At 31.8% G+C, this 23575-nt stretch overlaps 1 protein-coding gene across 14 annotated transcripts in view; it reads left to right on the top strand.

Moving 5' to 3' along the window:
• The window catches only part of LOC110006830 (uncharacterized), a 79545-nt gene that overhangs the window by 14924 nt on the left and 41046 nt on the right, over window positions 1–23575 (top strand). For 2 of the 14 annotated variants that reach the window (XR_016051494.1, XR_016051499.1), the window contains exon 3: window positions 15305–15861. The exons of 7 other annotated variants lie outside the window; for them this stretch is intronic. Coding sequence is in view for 3 of the 7 variants with exons in the window: in XM_088861142.1 (XP_088717268.1) it covers window positions 17701–21543 (3843 nt within the window). In the remaining 4 variants the exon portion in view is untranslated. 5 more of the 14 variants (XR_016051498.1, XR_016051500.1, XM_088861142.1 and 2 more) reach the window with 3 other exon arrangements.

Below are 23575 nucleotides of genomic sequence, written 5' to 3'. Positions count from 1 at the left end.
CATAAAGTAAATGAACATATCTCTAGTAAAGCATTGTTCTTGCTTCTTTCATGCAAATATGGAGTGAATTTTTCTTATAGAGTGAATTTTCTGGAGATTTACTTGTGGTTTGCATCTTTATTAGGTAACTTTTTCTTAACACACTCTTTCTTCTTTCATGCAAATAGGGAGTGAATTTTCTTGAGCTTTACTTTTTCTTTGCAATTTTATTGTAACACACACATACACGCACTCACACTCACACTCATACTCACACTCACACTCACACTCACACTCACACTCACACTCACACTCACACTCACACTCACACTCACACAGACTCACACACAGACTCACACACATATACACTGACACACACACACGCACACACTGACACAGTCACACCCGCGCACACACACATTCATATTGATATGTATATGAATGCATAGGTGGCTATTGCAGCCAAGAAGGTAAATGTACCCCCCCCCCCCCCCCCCCCCCCCCTCCCCTCCCCTCCCTCCCCTCCTTTTTGATTATTTTAGAGATATTTGTTCTAGATATCACCTCTAATCTGACAAGCCTAAGCAAATTTCCATATTACTTTGTATGAATTAGGCATAAAAATGTGTTTTTTCCCTTGATGAATTGAGTATGTTAAATACCCAATTGTGATAGTCCATCTAAATTTTTTATCTTATTTGTACTTGTTTTTATTATTATTGATGAGCTTCATCTTCATCGACTTTGCTTGTAAATCAACAAGCATGGAAGCAACTTATCATCGAGGCGGATCTCTTTACGTTCTTCGATATTTGCGATCTTGATCTTGCAAGCTTGATTTTCTTAATGGTTCTTTCTTCTCTAGTATTGTACTGCTCTTACTTCTTTTATGCAAATATGGAGTGAATAAAATTGCAAACCACAAGTAAAGCTCCAAAAAATTAAGTAACTTTTTCTTAACACACAGATACTCTTGCGTCTTTCATGCAACTATGGAATGAATTTTCACAGATATATATATACTACATATATGTGCATATTGTGTTTGTACTGATGTGTGTATATAAGAACACTCATATGCATATGTATAAAGGGGTCATATATACACTAATATTTAAGACCATGTATTATTATCAGTGATATATACAAATTCTTAATACAATTTATGTACGTATTGATGTATAGCAATATATACCATTGTTTTCTGTGTATATATATATATATATATATATATATTGATGCATATAACCAAATACGTTAGTTATCAGCTATATATACTATTATTAGCGTGTAAAAAATATGTTGATATTTGTGTATGCGTGATGTCTGTATATATACGATGTGTATATATTGATATGTATGTGTGTAAAGTACATAACCGTATTTATACAATACAGTAAATATAAATATTTTTTTATACATCGATGTATCAGTTTATACAATTATTAATGCATATGTACACTGATTTATGTACCACACACACATACACACACTCATACTCACATTTACACTCACTCACACTAGCACTCGCATTCATACATACTCACACTCATAGATATATATACTACATATATTTACGTGTTGTGTATGGACTGATGTGTGTATATCTATACGATATGTGTATACTGATATGTTTATGCGAGTTTGTATACAGGTTCTTGCTATCAGTTATATTCAATTATCAATGTATATATACATTGATATGCGCATGCCCATGCACCCTTACAAGTTGATAAGTGTATATATACTTTGTTTGTGTACAATAATGAATGAATCTTATATACACTGATATATATGACCATACAATATATTAGTTATCAGCTATATATACAATTATTAATGTGTGCAAATACTTTGATGCGTGTATGTGTCTACGTGATGTCTATATATATACGTTTTGTATATACTGTTATGTGTGTATGTGTAGAGTGCATAACTGTATATATACAGTGCTCTAATATATACATTTTTATATACATTAATGTATATGACAATAATACACTTATTATCAGTTTACACAATTTTTAACGTATATGTACACTGATTTATATACTAAATACACAAACACTCACTCACACTCATACTCACACTCGCACTCACACACACACTCACTCGCACACACACGCACACATGTACACGCATTGATAAGTGGATATATACTGTGTATGTATGACTATATAGACCCTTATTATCAGTTTTTACATATATATAATGTAAAAATATATACGATATGTATAAACTTGCTATCAGTTATATATACATAGATATGTACATACACATGCATCCTTATGCATTGATAGTGTATATATACATTTCTATATACACTGATATATATGACTCATATGCATATGTAGAAAGGGTTTAAATATATACTAATGTTTGACCATGTATATACTTATTATCAGTGATACATACAGTTATTAGGACAATAGTGATACTGATGCACATAACTATACAACACATTAGTTATCAGCTATATATACCGTTATTAGAGTTAAAAAAATACATTGATGTGTGTGTGTGATGTCTGTAACTATACGAAGTGTATAAACGAACTTATTTGTGTGTGAAGCGCATAACTGTATATATACAGTGATCTAATATATACATTTCTATATACATTGATGTGTATAACCATATACTCATTTATTATCCGTTTATACAGTTATTAACGTAGATGTACACTGATTTATGTACTACACACACACACATTCACACGCTCACGCTCACAGTTACACACTCATACTCACACGTACATAAATATATATTTAACATATGCGTATTTTTTATGGACTGATGTGTGTATATATGCGAAATGTATATACTGATATGTCTATACGTGTATGTATAACTTGCTATCAGTTATGCACCGATATCCGCAAGCACATGCACCCTTACGCTTTGATAAGTGCATATGTACTGTGTATGTATACACTAATACATGTATTCTAAATACATTGATATATATGACCATGTAGATTTTTATTATCAGTTTATATATATATATATATATACATGATATGTATATACTGAGATGTTTATGTATATATAGATATGTTTATGCGTGTTTGTATAAACTTGCTATCCGTTATATATACACAGTTATACGCACACGCATGCACCCTTGCGCATTGACAGTGTATACCTACATTTCTAGTTACACTGATATATATGACCATTTAGACAATTATAATCAGTTTATACTATTATTACCTTAAATATACACTGATATGTTTATATACACACTCATATGTACATGTATAAACAATTTATATATAAACTATGTATATGACCATGTATATACTTATTTAATGTATATATACACTAATTTATGTACGACACACTCACACACGCACACGCACACGCACACGCACACGCACACGCACAGTCACACTCACATTGAGACTCACAAAAATATATACTACATATATATGCGTGTTGTATATGGATTGATGTGTGTATATATGCGATATGTATATGCTGATATGTTTATGCGTGTATATATACACTGCTATGTATACGTGCATTCTATAGACATTGATATATATGACCTTGTAGATACTTATTAACCGTTTATATATATACAGTGTGTATATATATACGATATGTTTATGCGTGTATGTATAAACACTTGCTATCAGTTATATATACACTGATATGCATACGCACATTTAACCTTACATGTTGATAAGTGCATATATGTTGTGTATGTATATACTGATACATGTATTCTTTATATACTGATATATATATGACCATATAAATCCTTATTAACAATTTTTTTTTATATATATATTGTGTATATGTACGATATGTATATACTGATATGTTTATACGTGTATGTATAAACTTGTTATCAGTTATATATACACTAATATGCGCACGCACATACACCCTTACGCATTGATAGTGCATACTTACATTTCTATTTACATATTTATATGACAATATAGACACATTTTCAGTTTATACTGTTATTAGCATATATGTACACTGATATGTTTATATCTACGCTCATATGTATATGTATAAACGGTTTATATATAAACTAATGTATAAGACCATGTGTATACTTATTAACAGTGATATATATAATTATTTGCACAATTTGTGTATGTATTGATGTATAACAATATATACTATTGTTTTCAGTGTATATATTTATACTGATGCTTATAACCATATAATACATTAGTTCTCAGTTATATATACAATTATTAATGTATAAAAAATACATTGATATGTGTGTGTGTGTGCGTGATGTCTGTATATATGATGTGTATATACTAGTATGTGTGTATGTGAAAAGTGCATATTGTATATATACCTTGCACTAATATATACATTGATGTATGTGACCATATGTGCACTTATTATCAATTTAAATAGTTATTAATGTATATGTACATTGATTTATATACTGCACACTCACTCTCACACATGCACACTCATACAAACATACACACACTCACACACACACCCACTCACTAATTTATATACTACACATGTACGTATTGTGTATGGACTGATGTGTGTATATATACGATATATACTGATATGTTTGTGCGTGTATGTATATAGTTGCTTGTTATCTGTAATATACAATTGATAATGTATATATATACTGTTATGCACCTGTAAATGCATCCTTACGCGTTGATAAGTGCTGATATACTATGTATGGATTCACTAAAACATGCATTCTATATGGATTGATATATATGACCATGTAGACACTTATCAACAGTATATATATATACTGATATGTGTATACGAGTATGTATAAACTTGCTATCAATGATACATACACTTGATATGTGTACATACATGCACCCTTAGGCATTGATAGTGCATACATACATTTATATATTGATATATATGACCATATAGACACTTATTATCAATTTATATTGTTAGTATCGTATATATATGTTGCATTAATGTCATTGATGTACATGACTATATACACACTTCTTATCAGTTTATATAGTTATTAACGTATTTGTATACTGCTTTATATACTATACACACACTCACACACCTACACGCATACTCTCACTCACACACTCACACTCACATTCACAGATATATATACTACATATATGTGTGTGTTGTATTTGTACTGATGTGTGTATATAAGAACACTCATATGCATATGTATAAAGGGGTTATATATACACTAATATTTAAGACCATATATTATTATAAGTGATATATACAAATTATTAGCACAATTTGTGTACGTATTGATGTATAGCAATGTATACCATTGTTTTTTGTGTGAATATATATATATATATATATATATATATATATATTGATGCATATAACCAAATACGTTAGTTATCAGCTATATATACCGTTATTAGTGTGTAAAAAATATGTTGATATTTGTATGTGTGATGTCTGTATATATACGATGTGTATATGTTGATATGTGTGTATGTAAAGTACATAACCGTATTTATATAATGCATTAATATAAATATTTTTTTATACATTGATGTATTAGTTTATACAATTATTAATATATATGTACACTGATTTATGTACTACACACTCACACTCACACTCACTCACTAGCACTCGCACTCATACACACTCACTCATAGATATATATACTACATATATTTAAGTGTTGTGTATGGACTGATGTGTGTATATATATACGATATGTGTATACTGATATGTTTATGTGAGTTTGTATACAGTTTTTTGCTATCAGTTATATACAATTATCAATGTATATATACATTGATATGCGTTTGCCAATGCACCCTTACGTAGTGCATATATACTTTGTTTGTGTACAATAATTCATGAATCCTATATACACTGATATATATGACCATAGAGACATTTATTAGCATTTATTACTATAGGTTGCTTGTGCGTGCGCATATCAGTGTAACAGATGGCAAGCAACTGTATAAGTACACGTATAAACATATAAGTTTATACAAATTGTACATATATTCACAACAGTCTATACACAACACGCATATATTTGTAGTATATATATATGTATATGTATATGTGTATGTGTTTGTGTAGTATATAAATCAGTGAACATATACGTTAATAACTATATAAACTGATAATAAGTGTATATATAGTCCGATACATCAATGTATATTGATATGTTTGTATTAGTGCACTGTATATATGCAGTTTTGCACTTTACACATACACACGTGTCAGTATATACACATCGTATATACACACACATCACATACGCATACACACATATCAATGTATTTTTTACACATTAATAACTGTACCTATATATGATACTTAATCTATTATATGGTTATATGCATCAATATATATACTGAAAACAATAGTATGTATTTCTATACATTAATATGTACATATATTATGCTAGTAACTGTATTTATCACACATAATAAGTAATACATGGTCGTATACATTAGTGTATAAATAAACACTTTATATATATGAATATGAGTGTGCGTATATATATATCAGTGTACATATACGCTAATAACTGTATAAACTGATAATAAGTGTCTATATAGTCCTATATATCGGTGTATATAGAAATGTATGTATGAACTTATCAATGCGTAATGGTGCATGTGCGTACGCATATCAGCGTATATATCATTGATTATCAGTTTATACAATTAATATCATATATGTACATAGATTTATGTTCTACACATACACGCACACACACACACATATATATACTACTACACATATATGCGTATTGTGTATGGACTGATGTGTGTATATATACGATATGTTTATGCGTATAATACGCTTGATTGTTATAAGTTATATATAATTATCAATATATATATACAATGATATGCACACGTAAATACATCCTTGTTGATAAATGCATATATATTGTGTAAGTATGTATGTATAGACTAATACATGCAATTATATACACTGACACTGACACTCACACTCACATTCACACACACTCACTCTCACTTGTAGTCTCACTCATACTAACACTCTCACTCTCACTCACACTAACAGTCACACACACAAACTCTCTCACACACACATACTCACACACACTCACTCACTCACACTCACACTCACACATACGCACACTCACACACTCACTCACTCACACTCACACACACTCACACTCACTCACACTCACACACACTCATGGACTCACACTCACACTCACACTCACACTCACACTCACACACACACTCACGCTCACGCTTACAGACTCACATTTACACTCAGATATTTATACTACACATATATGCATGTTGTGAATTGGCTGATGTGTGTATATATATACGATATGTATATACTGATATGTTTGTGTGTGTATGTATACAGTTGTTTGCTATCAGTTATAAACAATTATCAATGTATATATTGTGTATGTATATACTAATAAATGCATTCTATATGCATTGATATATATAACCATATAGACACTTATTTGCAGTTTATATATATATATATATATATATAGTGTGCATGTATACGATATGTATATGCTGATTTGTTTATGCGCGTATGTATAAATTTGCTATGAGTTATATGTACAATGATATGTGAACGCACATACACTCTTACGAATTGATAGTGCATACATACATTTCTTTATACACTGATATTTGTGACCATATAAACAATTATTATCGGTTTATTACTAGTGCATATGTACACTGATATGTATATTCGTACACTCATATGCATATATATAAAGGGTTTATCAGTGATATATATAGTTATTAGCTCAATTTGTGTACGTATTGATGTATAGCAATGTTTACCATTGTTTTCAGTGTATTTTTATATACTAATGTATATAACCATACAAAACATTAGTTATCAGCTCTATATATATTTATTAGTGTGTACAAAATACTTTGACATGTGTGTGTGTGTGTATGTATATATACTGATATGTGTGTATGTGTAACGGGCATAACTGTATATATACAGTCCATTATATGACCATAATATGTACATTTCTATAAATATTGATGTATATGACCATATATACACATATTATCAGTTTATATAGTCAGTAACATATATGTACACTGATTTATATACTGCACATACTCACACTCACTCACACACATACTCGCACTCACACTCACACACATACTCGCACTCACACTCACACTCACGCTCACGTTCACACTCACACTCACTCTCACACTCACACATATTCACACTCACACTCACACTCGCACTCACTCACACACACTCACACTCACACTCACACTCACAGATATTCATACTACACATGTGCGTGTTGCGTATAGACTATTGTGTGTATATGCGATATGTATATACTGATATGTCTATGCGTGTATCTATACAGTTGCTTGCTATCAGTTGTATACAATTATCAATATATATGTACTGATATATGCACACACATGCACCCTTACGCGTTGATAAGTGCATATAAATGTATATGCATACACTTATACATGCATTCTATATACACTGATATATATGACCATATAGACATATATTAACAGTTTATATATATATATATATATATATATATATATGTACAGTGTGTATAAATACGATATGTATATACTAATATGTTTATGCATGTATGTATAAACTTGCTATCAATTATATATACACTGATATGCGCATGCACATGCACCCTTACGCATTGATAGCGCATGTATACATTTTTATGTACGCTGATATAGACCATATATACACTTTTTAACAGTTTCTATTGTTATTAGCGTATACGTACATTGATATGTATATGAAGGCACAGGTGGCTGCTGCAGCCAATAAGGTAAATGAACATATCCCCCCCGTTCTTTTTGTATTATTTTCCTCTCAATTCTTTCCATTTGAATCATTATCTTCTATGTGAATGCTTGTTCCTTACACAATTTTCCAAACTGTGATAAATTCAAGCATTAAAGGAGGAGATTATTTCTTCTGACTATCACCTCTAATCAGATACGCCTAGGCGAAATGCATTATTGCTTTGTTTAGAATTAGGCATAAAAATGGGTTTCTTCTCTTGATGAATTGGGTATGCTAAATACCCAATTGTGATAATCCATCTAAATTTTTTGTCTTATTTTTACTGGTTTTTATTATTGTTGTTGAGCTTCATTTTCATCCAGTTTGCTTGTAAAGCAACAAGCATGAAAGCAACTTATCATCGAGGTGGATCTCTTTACGTTATTCGATATTTGAGATCTTGATCTTGTAAGCTTGATTTGATTAATGGTTCTTTCTTCTTTAGTATAATACTTCTCTTTTTTCTTTCATGGAAAAATAGAGTGAATTTTCTGAAACTTTACTTATGGTTTGCAATTTTTTTAAGTTACTTTTTCTTAACACACACACACTCTTGCTTCTTTCATGCAACTTTGTAATGAATTTTCTGGAGTATTACTTGTGGTTTGCAATTTCATTAAGTAGGTTTTTCTTAACACACACACATACACACACCACATACACACACACACACACACACACACACACTCACACTCACACTCACACTCACACTCACACACACACTCACTCACACTCACACTCACACTCACACTCACACTCACACACACACTCACACACTCGTACACACACACGCTCACGCTCACGTTTACACACTCACGCTCATGCTCACACTCACACTCACACTCGCACTCGCACTCACACACACACTCACACTCGCACTCACACACACTCTCACACCCACACACATAGTCACACATTAACACGCACTCACACTCGTACTCACACTCACACTCACACTCAGATATATAGTACACTTATATGCGTGTTGTGTTTGGACTGATGTGTGTATATATACGATGATATGTTTATGCGTGTATTTATACAATTGCTTGCTATAAGTTATATACAATTGTCAATGTATGTATACACTGATACATGCATGCACACGCACCCTTACATATTGATAAGTGCATATATAATGTGTATGTTTACAGTAATACATGTATATTATATACACTGATATATATAACCATATAGACACTTATTAGCACTTTACATATATATACGGTGTGCATATTTACGATATGTATATACTGATATGTTTATGTGTGTATTTATAAACTTCTTATTATATATACACTGATATTCGCACGCACACGTACCCTTACACATTGATAATGCCTATACATTTCTATACACTGATATATATGACCATATGGACACTTCTTATCGGTTTATACAGTTATTGGTCTTTATGTACACTGATATGTATATACTCACACTCATACGCACTTGTATAATGGGTTTATATATGCACTAATATATAAGACCATGTATATACTTATTATCAGTGATATATATACAATTATTAGCTCAATTTGTGTATGTATTGATGTGTATCAATATATACCATTCTTTTTAGAGTATATATATATACTGCTGCATATAACCATACAATACATTAGTTATCAGCTATATATACAGTTATTAGTGTGTAAAATTACATTGATATGTGTGTGTGTGATGTCTGTATATATACGATGTGTATGTACGGATTTGTGTGTGTGTAAAGTGCATAAATGTATATATATATATACATTTATATATATATATTTATTATTAGTTTATACCTTTATTAATGTATATGTATACTAATTTATATACTACACACACACACGCACTCACACTCACACTCACACTCACTCTCATCCTCACACTAGCACTCACTCATACACACACACTGACCCACACACTCATACTCATACTCGCACTCGCACTCACAGTCGCACTCGCAGTCATACTCACACTCACACTCACACTCACACTCACACTCGTACTCGATCACACTCACACCCACACCCACACTCACACTGACAAATATATATACTATCACTTGTAATTTGATTAGCCTTGGCGAAATTCCTTATTACTTTGTATAAAACTAGGCATAAAGAATGGGTTTCTTCTCTTGATGAATTGGGTATGCTAAATACCCTATTGTGATAGTCCATGTAAATTTTTTATTTTATTTGTACTTGTTTTAATTATTATTGATGAGCTTCATCTTCATTGAGTTTTCTTGTAAATCAACAAGCATGAAAGCAACTTATGGACCTCTTTACATTATTCGATATTTGAGATCTTGATATTGCAAACTTGATCTGCTTAATGGTTTTGTCTTCTCTATTATAATACTGCTTTTGGTTATTTCATGCAAATATGGTGTGAATTTTCTAGAGCTTTACTTGTGGTTTTCAATATTATTAAGTAACTTTTTAGTAACACACAAACACTTTTGCTTCTTTCATGCGAGTATGGAGTGAATTTTCTGGAGCTTTACTTGTGGTATGCACTTTTATGAACTTTATCTTTACACACACACACACACACACCACACACACACATACTCATACTCACACTCACACTCACACTCACACTCACACTCACACTAATGTATAAGAATGGGTTTATGTACAGTTACTAGTGTGTAAAAATACATTGATATGTGTGTGTGATGTCTGTATATATACGATGTGTATATACGGATTTCTGTGTAAATAACAGTATATATACAATGCATTAATATTTCTATTTCTATATACATTAACGTATATGACCATATATATACTTATACTCACACTCACACTCACACACATACACTGACACACTGACACTCACACTCACTCTCACACTCACTCACACTCACACTCACACTCACAGATATATATTTACTATCACGTTCAATCTGATAAGGCTAGGCAAAATTCCATATTACTTTGTATAGAATTCGACATAAGAATGGGTTTCTTCTCTTGATGAATTGGGTATCCTAGATACCCAATTGTGATGGTCCATCTAAACTTTTTATCTTATTTGTACATGTTTTTATTATTATTGATGAGCTTCAGCTTCGTTGAGTTTTCCTATAAATCAACAAGCATGAAAGCAATTTATCATCGAGGTGGATCTCTTTACGTTATTCGTTATTTGAGATCTTAATCTTGCAAGCTTGATTTGCTTAATGGTTCTTTCTTCTGTAGTATAGCACTGCTCTTGCTTCTTTCTTGCAAATATGGAGTGATATATTACTGCTCTCTCTTCTTTCACACTCACATTGACAAATATATATACTATCACTTGTAATTTGATTAGCCTTGGCTAAATTCCTTATTACTTTGTGTAGAATTAGGCATAAGAATGGGTTTTTTCTCTTGATGCATATCGTATTGTGGTAGTCCATGTAAATTTTTTTTCTTATTTGTACTTGTTTTCATTATTATTGATGAGCTTCATCTTCATTGAGTTTTCTTGTAAATCAACAAGCATGACAACAACTTATCATAGAGGTGGATCTCTTTACATTATTCGATATTTGAGATCTTGATATTGCAAGCTGTATCTGCTTGATGGTTCTTTCTTCTCTATTATAAGACTGCTTTTGCTTCTTTCATGTAAATATGGAGTGAAATTTTTAGAGCTCTACTTGTGGTTTGCAATTTTATTAAGTAACTTTTTCTTAACACACACACTTTTGCTTCATTCATGCAAATATGGAGTGAATTTTCTGGAGCTTGACTTGTGGTTTGCAATTTTATTAACTTTTTCTTTACACACACACACACACCACATGCTCACGCTCGCTCTCACACTCACACTCACACTCGCACTCGCACTCGCACTCACGCTCACGCTCACACTCACACTCACTCTAATGGATAAGAATGGGTTTATATATACACTAATGTGTAAGACCATGTATATACTTATTATCAGTGATATATACAGTTATTAACTCTATATGTCTACGTATTGATGTATATAAGCATAAAATACATTAGTTATCGGCTATATGTATAGTTACTAGTGTGTAAAAATACATTGATATGTGTGTGTGATGTCTGTATATATATGATGTGTATGTACGGATTTCTGTGTATGTGCAAATAACTGTATATATACAATGTATTAATATTTATATTTCTATATACATTGATGTATATGACCATATATACACTTATTATTTTAGTCTATAAATTTGTTAACGTATATGTACACGGATTTATATAATACATATACACACTCACACTCACACACACACAGTCACTCACACTCACACTCACACCCACACTTGCACATTAGTTATCAGCTATATATATAGTTATTAGTGTGTAAAAATAATATTGATGTGTGTGTGTGATGCCTGTATAGATGCGATGAGTATATATTAATATGTTTGTGTGTAAAGTGCATAGTACGTAAAATGCATAACTGTATATCTACAGTTATTAGTGTGTTAAAATATATACGTTTCTATATACATTGATGTATATGACCATATATATACTTATTATCAGTTTATATGGTTAGTAACTTATATGTTTTCTGATTTATATACTACACACACACATGTATACACACAAACACACACTCACACAATCTCACTCACACTCACTCTCACACTCTCACTCTCACTCACATCACACTCACTGATATATATACTACAGTGTATGGACTGACGTGTATATATACGATATGTATATATTGATATGTTTATGCGTCTATTTATACAGTTGTTTGCTTCCAGTTATATACAATTATCAATGTTTGTATAATATGCGTACGCACATGCATCTTTACACGTTGATAAGTACGTATATACTGTGTAGGTTTACACTAATACATGCATTCTGGATAGATTGATATGTATGACCATATAGACCTTTATTATCAGTTTGTATATATATACAGTGTGTATATATACGACATGCATATATTGATATGTTTATGCGTGTATGTCTAAACCTGCTATAAGCATAAACATTTCAGTTATATATACACTGATATGCACACACACATGCACCCTTATGCATTGATAGTGCACACACTCACACTCACACTCACATATATATATTCTACACATATGCGTGTTCTGTGTGGACTGATGTGTGTATATATACGATATGTATATACTATATGTTTACACATGTATGTATACAGTTGCTTTGTATCTGTTAAGTATAATTATCAATGTATATGTACACTGGTATGTATACGTACACGCACCCTTATGCGTTGATAAGTTCGTATATACTATGTATGTATACACTAATACATGCATTCTATCTACACTTATATATATGACCATATAGACACTCATTAGTTTTTTATATATATACACAGTGTGTATATATATACGAAATGTATATACTGATATGTTTATTCGTGTATGTATAAACTTGTAATCAGTTATATATATACATTGTTATGCGCACACACATGCACCCTTAAGCATTGATAGTGCATACATACATTTCTATTTACAATGATATATATGACCATGAGGACTCTTATTATCAGTTTATACAGTTATTAGCGTATATGTACGCTGATATTTATATACGCATACTCATATGCATATGTATAAACGGTTTATATATACACTAATGTATAAAACCATATAAACACTTGTTAACAGTGCTATATATAGTTATTAGTACAATTTGTATACGTATTGATGTGTAGCAATGTATACCATTGTTTTCAGTGCATATTTATTTACTGATGCAATTATCGTTACATAATATTAGTTATCAATTTTATATACAGTTATTAGTGTGTTAAAAATACATTATTATAAGTGAGTGTGTAAGTGTTATGTCTATATGTATATGATGTGTATACACTGATACGTGTGTGTGTAAAGTGCATAACTGTTTATATATAGTGCACTTATATATACATTTCTATATACATTGATGTATATGGCTATATATACACTTATTATCAGTTTATACTGTTATTAACATATATGTACACTGATTTATGTACCACACACACACTCACACTCACAGTCACACACAGTCACACACACACTCAATCACACAAACGTACTCACTCACACACACACACTTGCTCACACTCACACTCTCACTCACACTCACACTTACACACTCACACAACTAATATATTGTATGGTTATATGCATCTGTGTATATATATATATATATATATATATATATATATTGAAAACAATGGTATGTATTGCTATACATATATATGTACACAAATTATTTTAATAATTGTATGTATCACTGATAATAAGTATATACATGGTCTTATACATTATACATACGCGTATGGTTATATGCATCTGTGTATATATATATATATATATATTCATCTGGATTTTTGATAATAGGTGATTTTGATTTATTTTTGGTAATATTAATGAATTAAAGGATCATTCAAACTTAAGATGGGTTATGCCATCAAGACTGTAGAAGAAAGTCTATCGGTCACATAGGTGATTTTGATTTATTTTTGGTAATATTAATGAATTGGGTAATGATAGCTCTTTTTTCCTCAGGATCAGCGAGGGATGTAGGTATAATCATTGGAAGTATTGGGTGAGATGGTATAATCCCATTTCATGATCCAAGGGATTTGGTATAAAGCCATAAAGTAAAGGTGAGTATCAACTGTATTATTGGTATTATTGTATTGTATAAATTGTTCCTGCAGTTCTTTGAAAGCAGGAGGTAAAATCATCGCAGTTGATCCCCACACAAAAAACCAGTTTTGAAACCAAGTGGGGAACCTTTCGAAAATTGGTAGCCGAAACTGTAAATACCAGCTATGAGTATTGTTGGGGTTTTGGTAATAGAAAAATTTATGCCAAGCTTCTATATACTCAGCGTATTTGAAATATTTGTAAGAAAATTCAGAATTTTGTAATTTCTTCCCATGTGCGGGATTAGAACCCCACTCAGTATAAGGAAGGAGCTTTTTTATTTGTACCTTTGAATAAGCTATGATTCTGGTATTTTGTTGGAAATAATGGACAACAGAGATGGATCCTGTTTCCATTAGAATTGCTTCATAGTACTCTCTGGTCTTAACCCCATTGATAGGATTAAGATGATTTAACAGGTATAATAGTGCAAGCTTACTTGGGTCCATGTGAACCTGCTGGTGCTCAATGGAAATATCTATTAGAAAGGCTCTTTCAATGTATTCAGATCTGGGAGTATTGGCAGGAAGAGTAGACTTGGATTGAGCAGGTGAAAAAGTAGGAGTTGAAGTACGAGCTTCTGGGTATGTAATTTGATGAACTGGTGATTGAGATGGTGAACGAATATTCAGGGGTGAGGGTTCCCCTTCATATGGAACTAAAGAATGCATGGGTTGTTTTCCCCGGCGAGTATTGCCTCGGGAGCCCATATTTAAGGATGAAAGATCCTTATCAGAGATATTATCTTTGAACAATTGAAGTGCAAGTGAAAGTGGTGATCTCTTTATCCATCACTTCTCAGATACCTGAGTCATCTGACAAAGGTAAAGCTGTCATACCTGAACATGAAACTATGATGCTCACAGAGGAAGAACCCATAATAGAGGATACAATCCAAAATCAGGAAAAAGCTTTTATGGATACTACACCTCTAATGGATACCATTAATAAAATAGCTTATGGGAAATACTGGAAACCCATAACAGCCTTACCCTATCATAAGAGACCTACTCCTGTTGACATTCAAATGGAAGAAGATTCAATACAACAGGCAGTATCTTATTCTGGAAGATCTATAGTCAATTGGCAGATAGATGGTTTATCTGAACTAAAAATACTAGATGTCATGAGACATATGACCATGTATGCCTCTGCAAATAAAATGGCAGGCAACCATGATCAAGAAGTTGCCAAAGCAATAGTAAATGGATTCACAGGATGGTTAAGAGGATGGTGGGATTTTTATGTGGACGATGACACCAAACAAAGGATTTTAAACAATACTAGACAATGGACTGGAAGAAATGAACAAAACCAAGAAGTTATATATACAGAAAGTGATGCTGTTAATACCTTGATATACACAATCACCTTACATTTTGTAGGCAGTACTTCATTATTTGCAGCAAGATCAGAAGATTTGCTATCCAATTTACGCTGTCCTACCCTTTCTCATTATAAATGGTATAAAGATGTATTCTTTTCAAGGCTTTTAATACGTGAAGATTGCCAGCTAGACCATTGGAAGGAAAAATTTATAGCTGGTCTTCCATATCTATTTGCAGAAAAAGTCAAAGAAAGACTTCGCAAAAAACACAATGGAATAATAGTATATTCATCATATACACTCGGAGAACTCTCCGCAGAAATATGTGCAGAAGGCTTAGCTCTCTGTACTGATATGAAATTAAAAAGACAAATAGATAAACAAAAGCTCACCAAGAAAAAAGAACTTGGAGACTTCTGTGAGCAATTTGGCTATTACCTAGATAGAAAAAATACGCCTGACTACGTCAAAAAGAAAAAATACAAAAAAGAAAAATATATGAAAGCTAAAAAGAAGAATAAAGATAAGGAATATTATAAAAAATCAAAAAGAAAATTAATCAAAAAATTTAGATGAAGATACAGTTTTACTAGTAAGATTTCTTATGAGATTTGCCATCCGTAGGTTGCGGATAATGACAATCTGGACATTCAGTGGCCTTAGCTTTTTTCCCTAAGCGGCTCTCCTGGCCTTGGCGGTACTTTTCGCATCGGCGTTCACTTGTCTCTTGCCTTAACTCTCGGACCAACTTTCTTGGTGGTCAATCTCACTTAATTTCTTATAGTAAAATGTCTCTTTATCTTACTTATGAGGTAAAAATAAAGAACAGATAATCATAAATGATATTGAGGAAAATATACAAAATTGGAATATTCCCAAGGTACCAATACATGATGTTTATAACAAAGGATCATTCAAACTTAAGATGGGTTATGCCATCAAGACTGTAGAAGAAAGTCTATCGGTCACACAAAATCAAGAAGACTTTCACCTACTCTCTAAAAAAGTAATAGAAAAACATAGAGAAAATAATTACAAATATTTACACATTGGCCTCATTCAAATAGCCGTAAAACCTTTGACCCGACCAGGGTTGAACACTTCTGTGCTTGTATGCCTAAGAGATACAAGACACAATATATTCACAGACTCTCTACTAGGCATGGTGGAATCCAGCCTCTGTAGCGGGCCAATTTATTTTAACTGTTTTCCTAATTTTTCTGTTTCTTTAAGTGATCCCAATATCTTAGATATATTAACAATAAATCTTAAAACACATGGTTTTAATATGATCCATGGATCACAAAATCTTGCTATAGTCTATAGAATATACTATAAGGTTATGAATATATTAAGTCCCAATACCTTGAAACTTGATCAAAAAGATCAAACAATTTTGTTCCAAACAAATATAGAAAAATCCAATATGATAGTCCCAAAAACTATAAAATGGTCAGATATAATTCTACCTCAATCATGGGCATTACAAAATGCCAATCAACCACGAGAAATTCCTCAACATCATATTCCCAATCATATCATAGAACATACAGATGGAAATGTAGAAATACAATTCCAAAATACAAGTTCACGAACACAGGATGATATTGATATAAATAGGAAGAGAAATAATAAGCAAAATATACCAAGTAGAAAATCAATTTCTCATAACCCAAATGTTATTATATTACCTCCTCCTCCAAGTTATAGTCATCCATCTTCATCCAATAATCAAATAAGTTCATCTAATTCAGATATACAATTTCAAGGAACGCATAGAACCAGAGATAATATTGTAATCCCAACATATACATCATCTCATCCTACAACTTCTAAACCCAGTATAGAAGAATTACATGACTTTCAAGTTTGTACATTACAACTTGAAGAAGATGATCCTACTCAATATTCTGAAGAATATATAGCATCCTATCTAGCTGCCAAGCTAGAAAGGAAACAAAGGAAAATAAATAAAGCTTTTATTAAAAAAGATTATTTATCAGAAGAAAATAAAAATATTCGAGAATGGTATTTACAAAGATTTCAACCACCTAGATTAATGGAATTATTACATAAAAAATATAATAAGTTCTTACACAAAGAAAGATTAAATATAGGATTCTTTCATTGGCTAAAAGACCTATGTTTAGAGAAAAATATTATTATTCCTTCGTTTGATAAAATACAAACCATAGAAGAAAAAACATATATAAGTACCGATGGTACTACAACTGCTAGTATTCATCCACCGGAGAAAAGTATTATACTCAAAACAGGTATTCCAAAGAAAAATGAGCCTGTACACTCTTCATCTTTTTATGATATAGTGGCTACACCATATAAAGCTATCCCTAAAGAGATCAATAAAAAACAAGAGTACATACCCCATATTGTAGAACAAAATAATTATACAAACCTATATCTACAATCCCTTGGAAAGCAAACTGAAAGAATAGAAAGAATAGTATCCAAGGAATTACCTACGGTATCTCCTATACCTAAGTCAGTATTATTTAAACCACCACCTGAGTTAAATAAGAATAAATTCCACATTGGAGAAAATAATAAATCCCTTATGGATCAATTAATCTCCAAACTATCCCAACTAGACTTGAAAGGAGTACCTTCACCTCAAATCCATATTCCTCCGCCTACCATCACTTCTCAGATACCTGAGTCATCTGACAAAGGTAAAGCTGTCATACCTGAGCATGAAACTATGATGCTCACAGAGGAAGAACCCATAATAGAGGATACAATCCAAAATCAGGAAAAAGCTTTTATGGATACTACACCTCTAATGGATACCATTAATAAAATAGCTTATGGGAAATACTGGAAACCCATAACAGCCTTACCCTATCATAAGAGACCTACTCCTGTTGACATTCAAATGGAAGAAGATTCAATACAACAGGCAGTATCTTATTCTGGAAGATCTATAGTCAATTGGCAGATAGATGGTTTATCTGAACTAAAAATACTAGATGTCATGAGACATATGACCATGTATGCCTCTGCAAATAAAATGGCAGGCAACCATGATCAAGAAGTTGCCAAAGCAATAGTAAATGGATTCACAGGATGGTTAAGAGGATGGTGGGATTTTTATGTGGACGATGACACCAAACAAAGGATTTTAAACAATACTAGACAATGGACTGGAAGAAATGAACAAAACAAAGAAGTTATATATACAGAAAGTGATGCTGTTAATACCTTGATATACACAATCACCTTACATTTTGTAGGCAGTACTTCATTACTTGCAGCAAGATCAGAAGATTTGCTATCCAATTTACGCTGTCCTACCCTTTCTCATTATAAATGGTATAAAGATGTATTCTTTTCAAGGCTTTTAATACGTGAAGATTGCCAGCTAGACCATTGGAAGGAAAAATTTATAGCTGGTCTTCCATATCTATTTGCAGAAAAAGTCAAAGAAAGACTTCGCAAAAAACACAATGGAATAATAGTATATTCATCATATACACTCGGAGAACTCTCCGCAGAAATATGTGCAGAAGGCTTAGCTCTCTGTACTGATATGAAATTAAAAAGACAAATAGATAAACAAAAGCTCACCAAGAAAAAAGAACTTGGAGACTTCTGTGAGCAATTTGGCTATTACCTAGATAGAAAAAATATGCCTGACTACGTCAAAAAGAAAAAGAAAAAATACAAAAAAGAAAAATATATGAAAGCTAAAAAGAAGAATAAAGATAAGGAATATTATAAAAAATCAAAAAGAAAATTAATCAAAAAATTTTCTCCCAATACAAAGAGAAAGAGCAAACTCCCAGTATGCTATAGGTGTGGTAAAATAGGACATTATAAACACCAATGTAAATTAAAAAAGAAAATAGATTCATTAAACTTAGATGATTCAATTAAAGCAAAAATAAAAAGTATAATGTCATATGATTCTTCCTCCTCTACTTCTAGTAGTTCTTATACTGAAGAAATAAATAGTAATGATCTTGATCTTATAGGTTCAGATAGTTCTTCTACCAATACTGAGACTACTACAGAATCATCAGAAGATTGTAGTTGTCCTCTACCTCAGCATAATGTTCACACACTCACCCAGGAAGATAATTTTATACTAGACATTATAGATAAAATAACTGATCCTGAGGAAAAAAGAGCTATCATTACCCAATTCATTAATATTACCAAAAATAAATCAAAATCACCTATTATCAAAAATCCAGATGAATATAATTTCTCTGCTATTATCAAAAGAGTAAGTGATCAACATACTTCTCAAAAAGAACCTACCATCTCTGATCTCAAAAAAGAGATTAAAGAAATAAAATCCGAAATAGTACAATTGAAAGGAAGAATTCAAATATTAGAATTACAACAAATGTCTCAACAAAATTCAGAGACAGATGAAATAGAATTCAATGATTTGATCACAGACAACCCAATAGAAACTACTGGTCCCATAGAGACTAGTGAACAGCCAATTCATTCAGTTAATTTAATAGATAAAATAATTATACAGAAATGGTTTGTCCAAGTTAAAATCATTGTTGCTAAAAATTATAGCTTTGAAACATCAGCCCTTATAGATTCAGGAGCTGATCTCAATTGCATAAATGAAGGACTTGTACCTTCAAAATATTTTGACAAAACTACTCAAATATTAAATACAGCAGATGGTAGTAGGTTATTTATTAAATATAAATTATCCAACGCCTCTGTATGTAATAATCACCAATGTATTGATACACCTTTTATCATGGTTAAAGGATTGAGCTAATCAGTAATTCTAGGAGTCCCATTCCTAACATTGCTTTATCCTCTCACTATTGATGAAAAAGGAATTTCATCTACAATTCAAAACATTCCAATACATTTTAATTTCATACATAAACCAAAATTAAAAGAATTAAATAATGTCAAAAGTCAATTACAAGGCAAAGAAAAATTTCTTTGCACTCTTAAACAAGAAATGAAATACAAAATAATTGAAGAGCAATTGCAAATGCCTTCAATCCAACAAAGGATTCAATCAATACAAAAGCAAATAGAAACCTCAATATGTAGCGAACATCCTAATGCTTTTTAGGATAGGAAAAAACATAGTATCAGTTTACCATATGAACCAACTTTCACTGAAAGTCAAATCCCTACGAAAGCTAGGCCAATACAAATGAATACTGTTTTATTAGAAATGTGTAAAAAAGAAATAGCAGAACTCCTACAGAGAAAGCTCATTAGACCAAGTTCTTCACCTTGGAGCTGTGCAGCCTTTTATGTTAATAAAAATGCTGAAAAGGAAAGAGGAGTTCCTAGATTGGTAATAAACTATAAACCATTAAATAAAGTATTAAAATGGATCAGATATCCAATTCCTAATAAAAAAGATTTATTAGACAGAGTTGCTCAAGCTTGCATATTTTCAAAATTTGATATGAAATCCGGATACTGGCAAATCCAGATCCAGGAACAAGATAAATACAAAACTGCATTCAATGTTCCTTTTGGACAATACGAATGGAATGTAATGCCCTTTGGATTAAAAAATGCACCATCAGAATTTCAAAAAATAATGAATGATGTTTTCAACTCTTACTACACTTTTATGATAGTTTATATTGATGATGTCTTAATATTCTCTGAATCAATTGATCAACATAGTAAACACATAAATACATTTATCCATGCTGTTAGCCAAGCAGGCTTAGTGGTTTCTACCAAAAAGATTACACTTTTCAAAACCAATATTAGATTTTTAGGACATATGATACACCATGGTACTATCATTCCAATAGATAGATCTATAGCTTTTGCTGATAAATTTCCTGATAAGATTCTTGATAAAACTGAATTACAAAGGTTTTTAGGATGCCTCAATTATGTAAGTGATTTCTATCCTAACCTTGCATTGGATTCCAAACCATTATATGATAGACTCAAGAAGAATCCTCCTCCTTGGTCTGACATCCATACTCAAGCACTAAAGGTAATAAAGAGTAAGGTAAAAACTCTTGAATGCCTTTCTCTTCCTCATCCCACTGCTTTCAAAATAATTGAATGTGATGCCTCCGATAAAGGACTTGGTGGTGTACTCAAACAACAAGTAGATACCAAAGAACAATTAATACGATATACTTCAAAGGCCTGAAATTCAACCCAATTAAATTACTCCATGGTTAAAAAAGAATTATTAGCCATTGTACATTGTGTTACAAAGTTCCAAAGTGATATTTTAAATCAACCTTTTCTTATACGAACCGATTGTAAAGCCGCCAAAGATATTCTGCAAAAAGATGTTAAAAATTTGATTTCCAAACAAATATTTGCCCGATGGCAGGCCATACTTTCTGCCTTCGATTTCACCATTGAACATCTTCCCGGGTCTTCTAATTCTTTACCCGATTTTCTCACCCGTGAATTTTTGCAGGGGGGCAACACTGACGCCAACGACGACGAATCACCACTTTCACTTGCACTTCAATTGTTCAAAGATAATATCTCTGATAAGGATCTTTCATCCTTAAATATGGGCTCCCGAGGCAATACTCGCCGGGGAAAACAACCCATGCATTCTTTAGTTCCATATGAAGGGGAACCCTCACCCCTGAATATTCGTTCACCATCTCAATCACCAGTTCATCAAATTACATACCCAGAAGCTCGTACTTCAACTCCTACTTTTTCACCTGCTCAATCCAAGTCTACTCTTCCTGCCAATACTCCCAGATCTGAATACATTGAAAGAGCCTTTCTAATAGATATTTCTATTGAGCACCAGCAGGTTCACATGGACCCAAGTAAGCTTGCACCAT

The sequence above is a fragment of the Amborella trichopoda genome, chromosome 3 (assembly GCF_054954075.1).
Source record: "Amborella trichopoda isolate Santa Cruz 75 chromosome 3, AtrichopodaSantaCruz75HAP2 v2.0, whole genome shotgun sequence".
Lineage (NCBI taxonomy): Eukaryota > Viridiplantae > Streptophyta > Magnoliopsida > Amborellales > Amborellaceae > Amborella > Amborella trichopoda.
The sequence above is the reverse complement of the archived record's forward strand: the minus strand, read 5'-3'. Positions and strand labels throughout refer to the sequence as shown.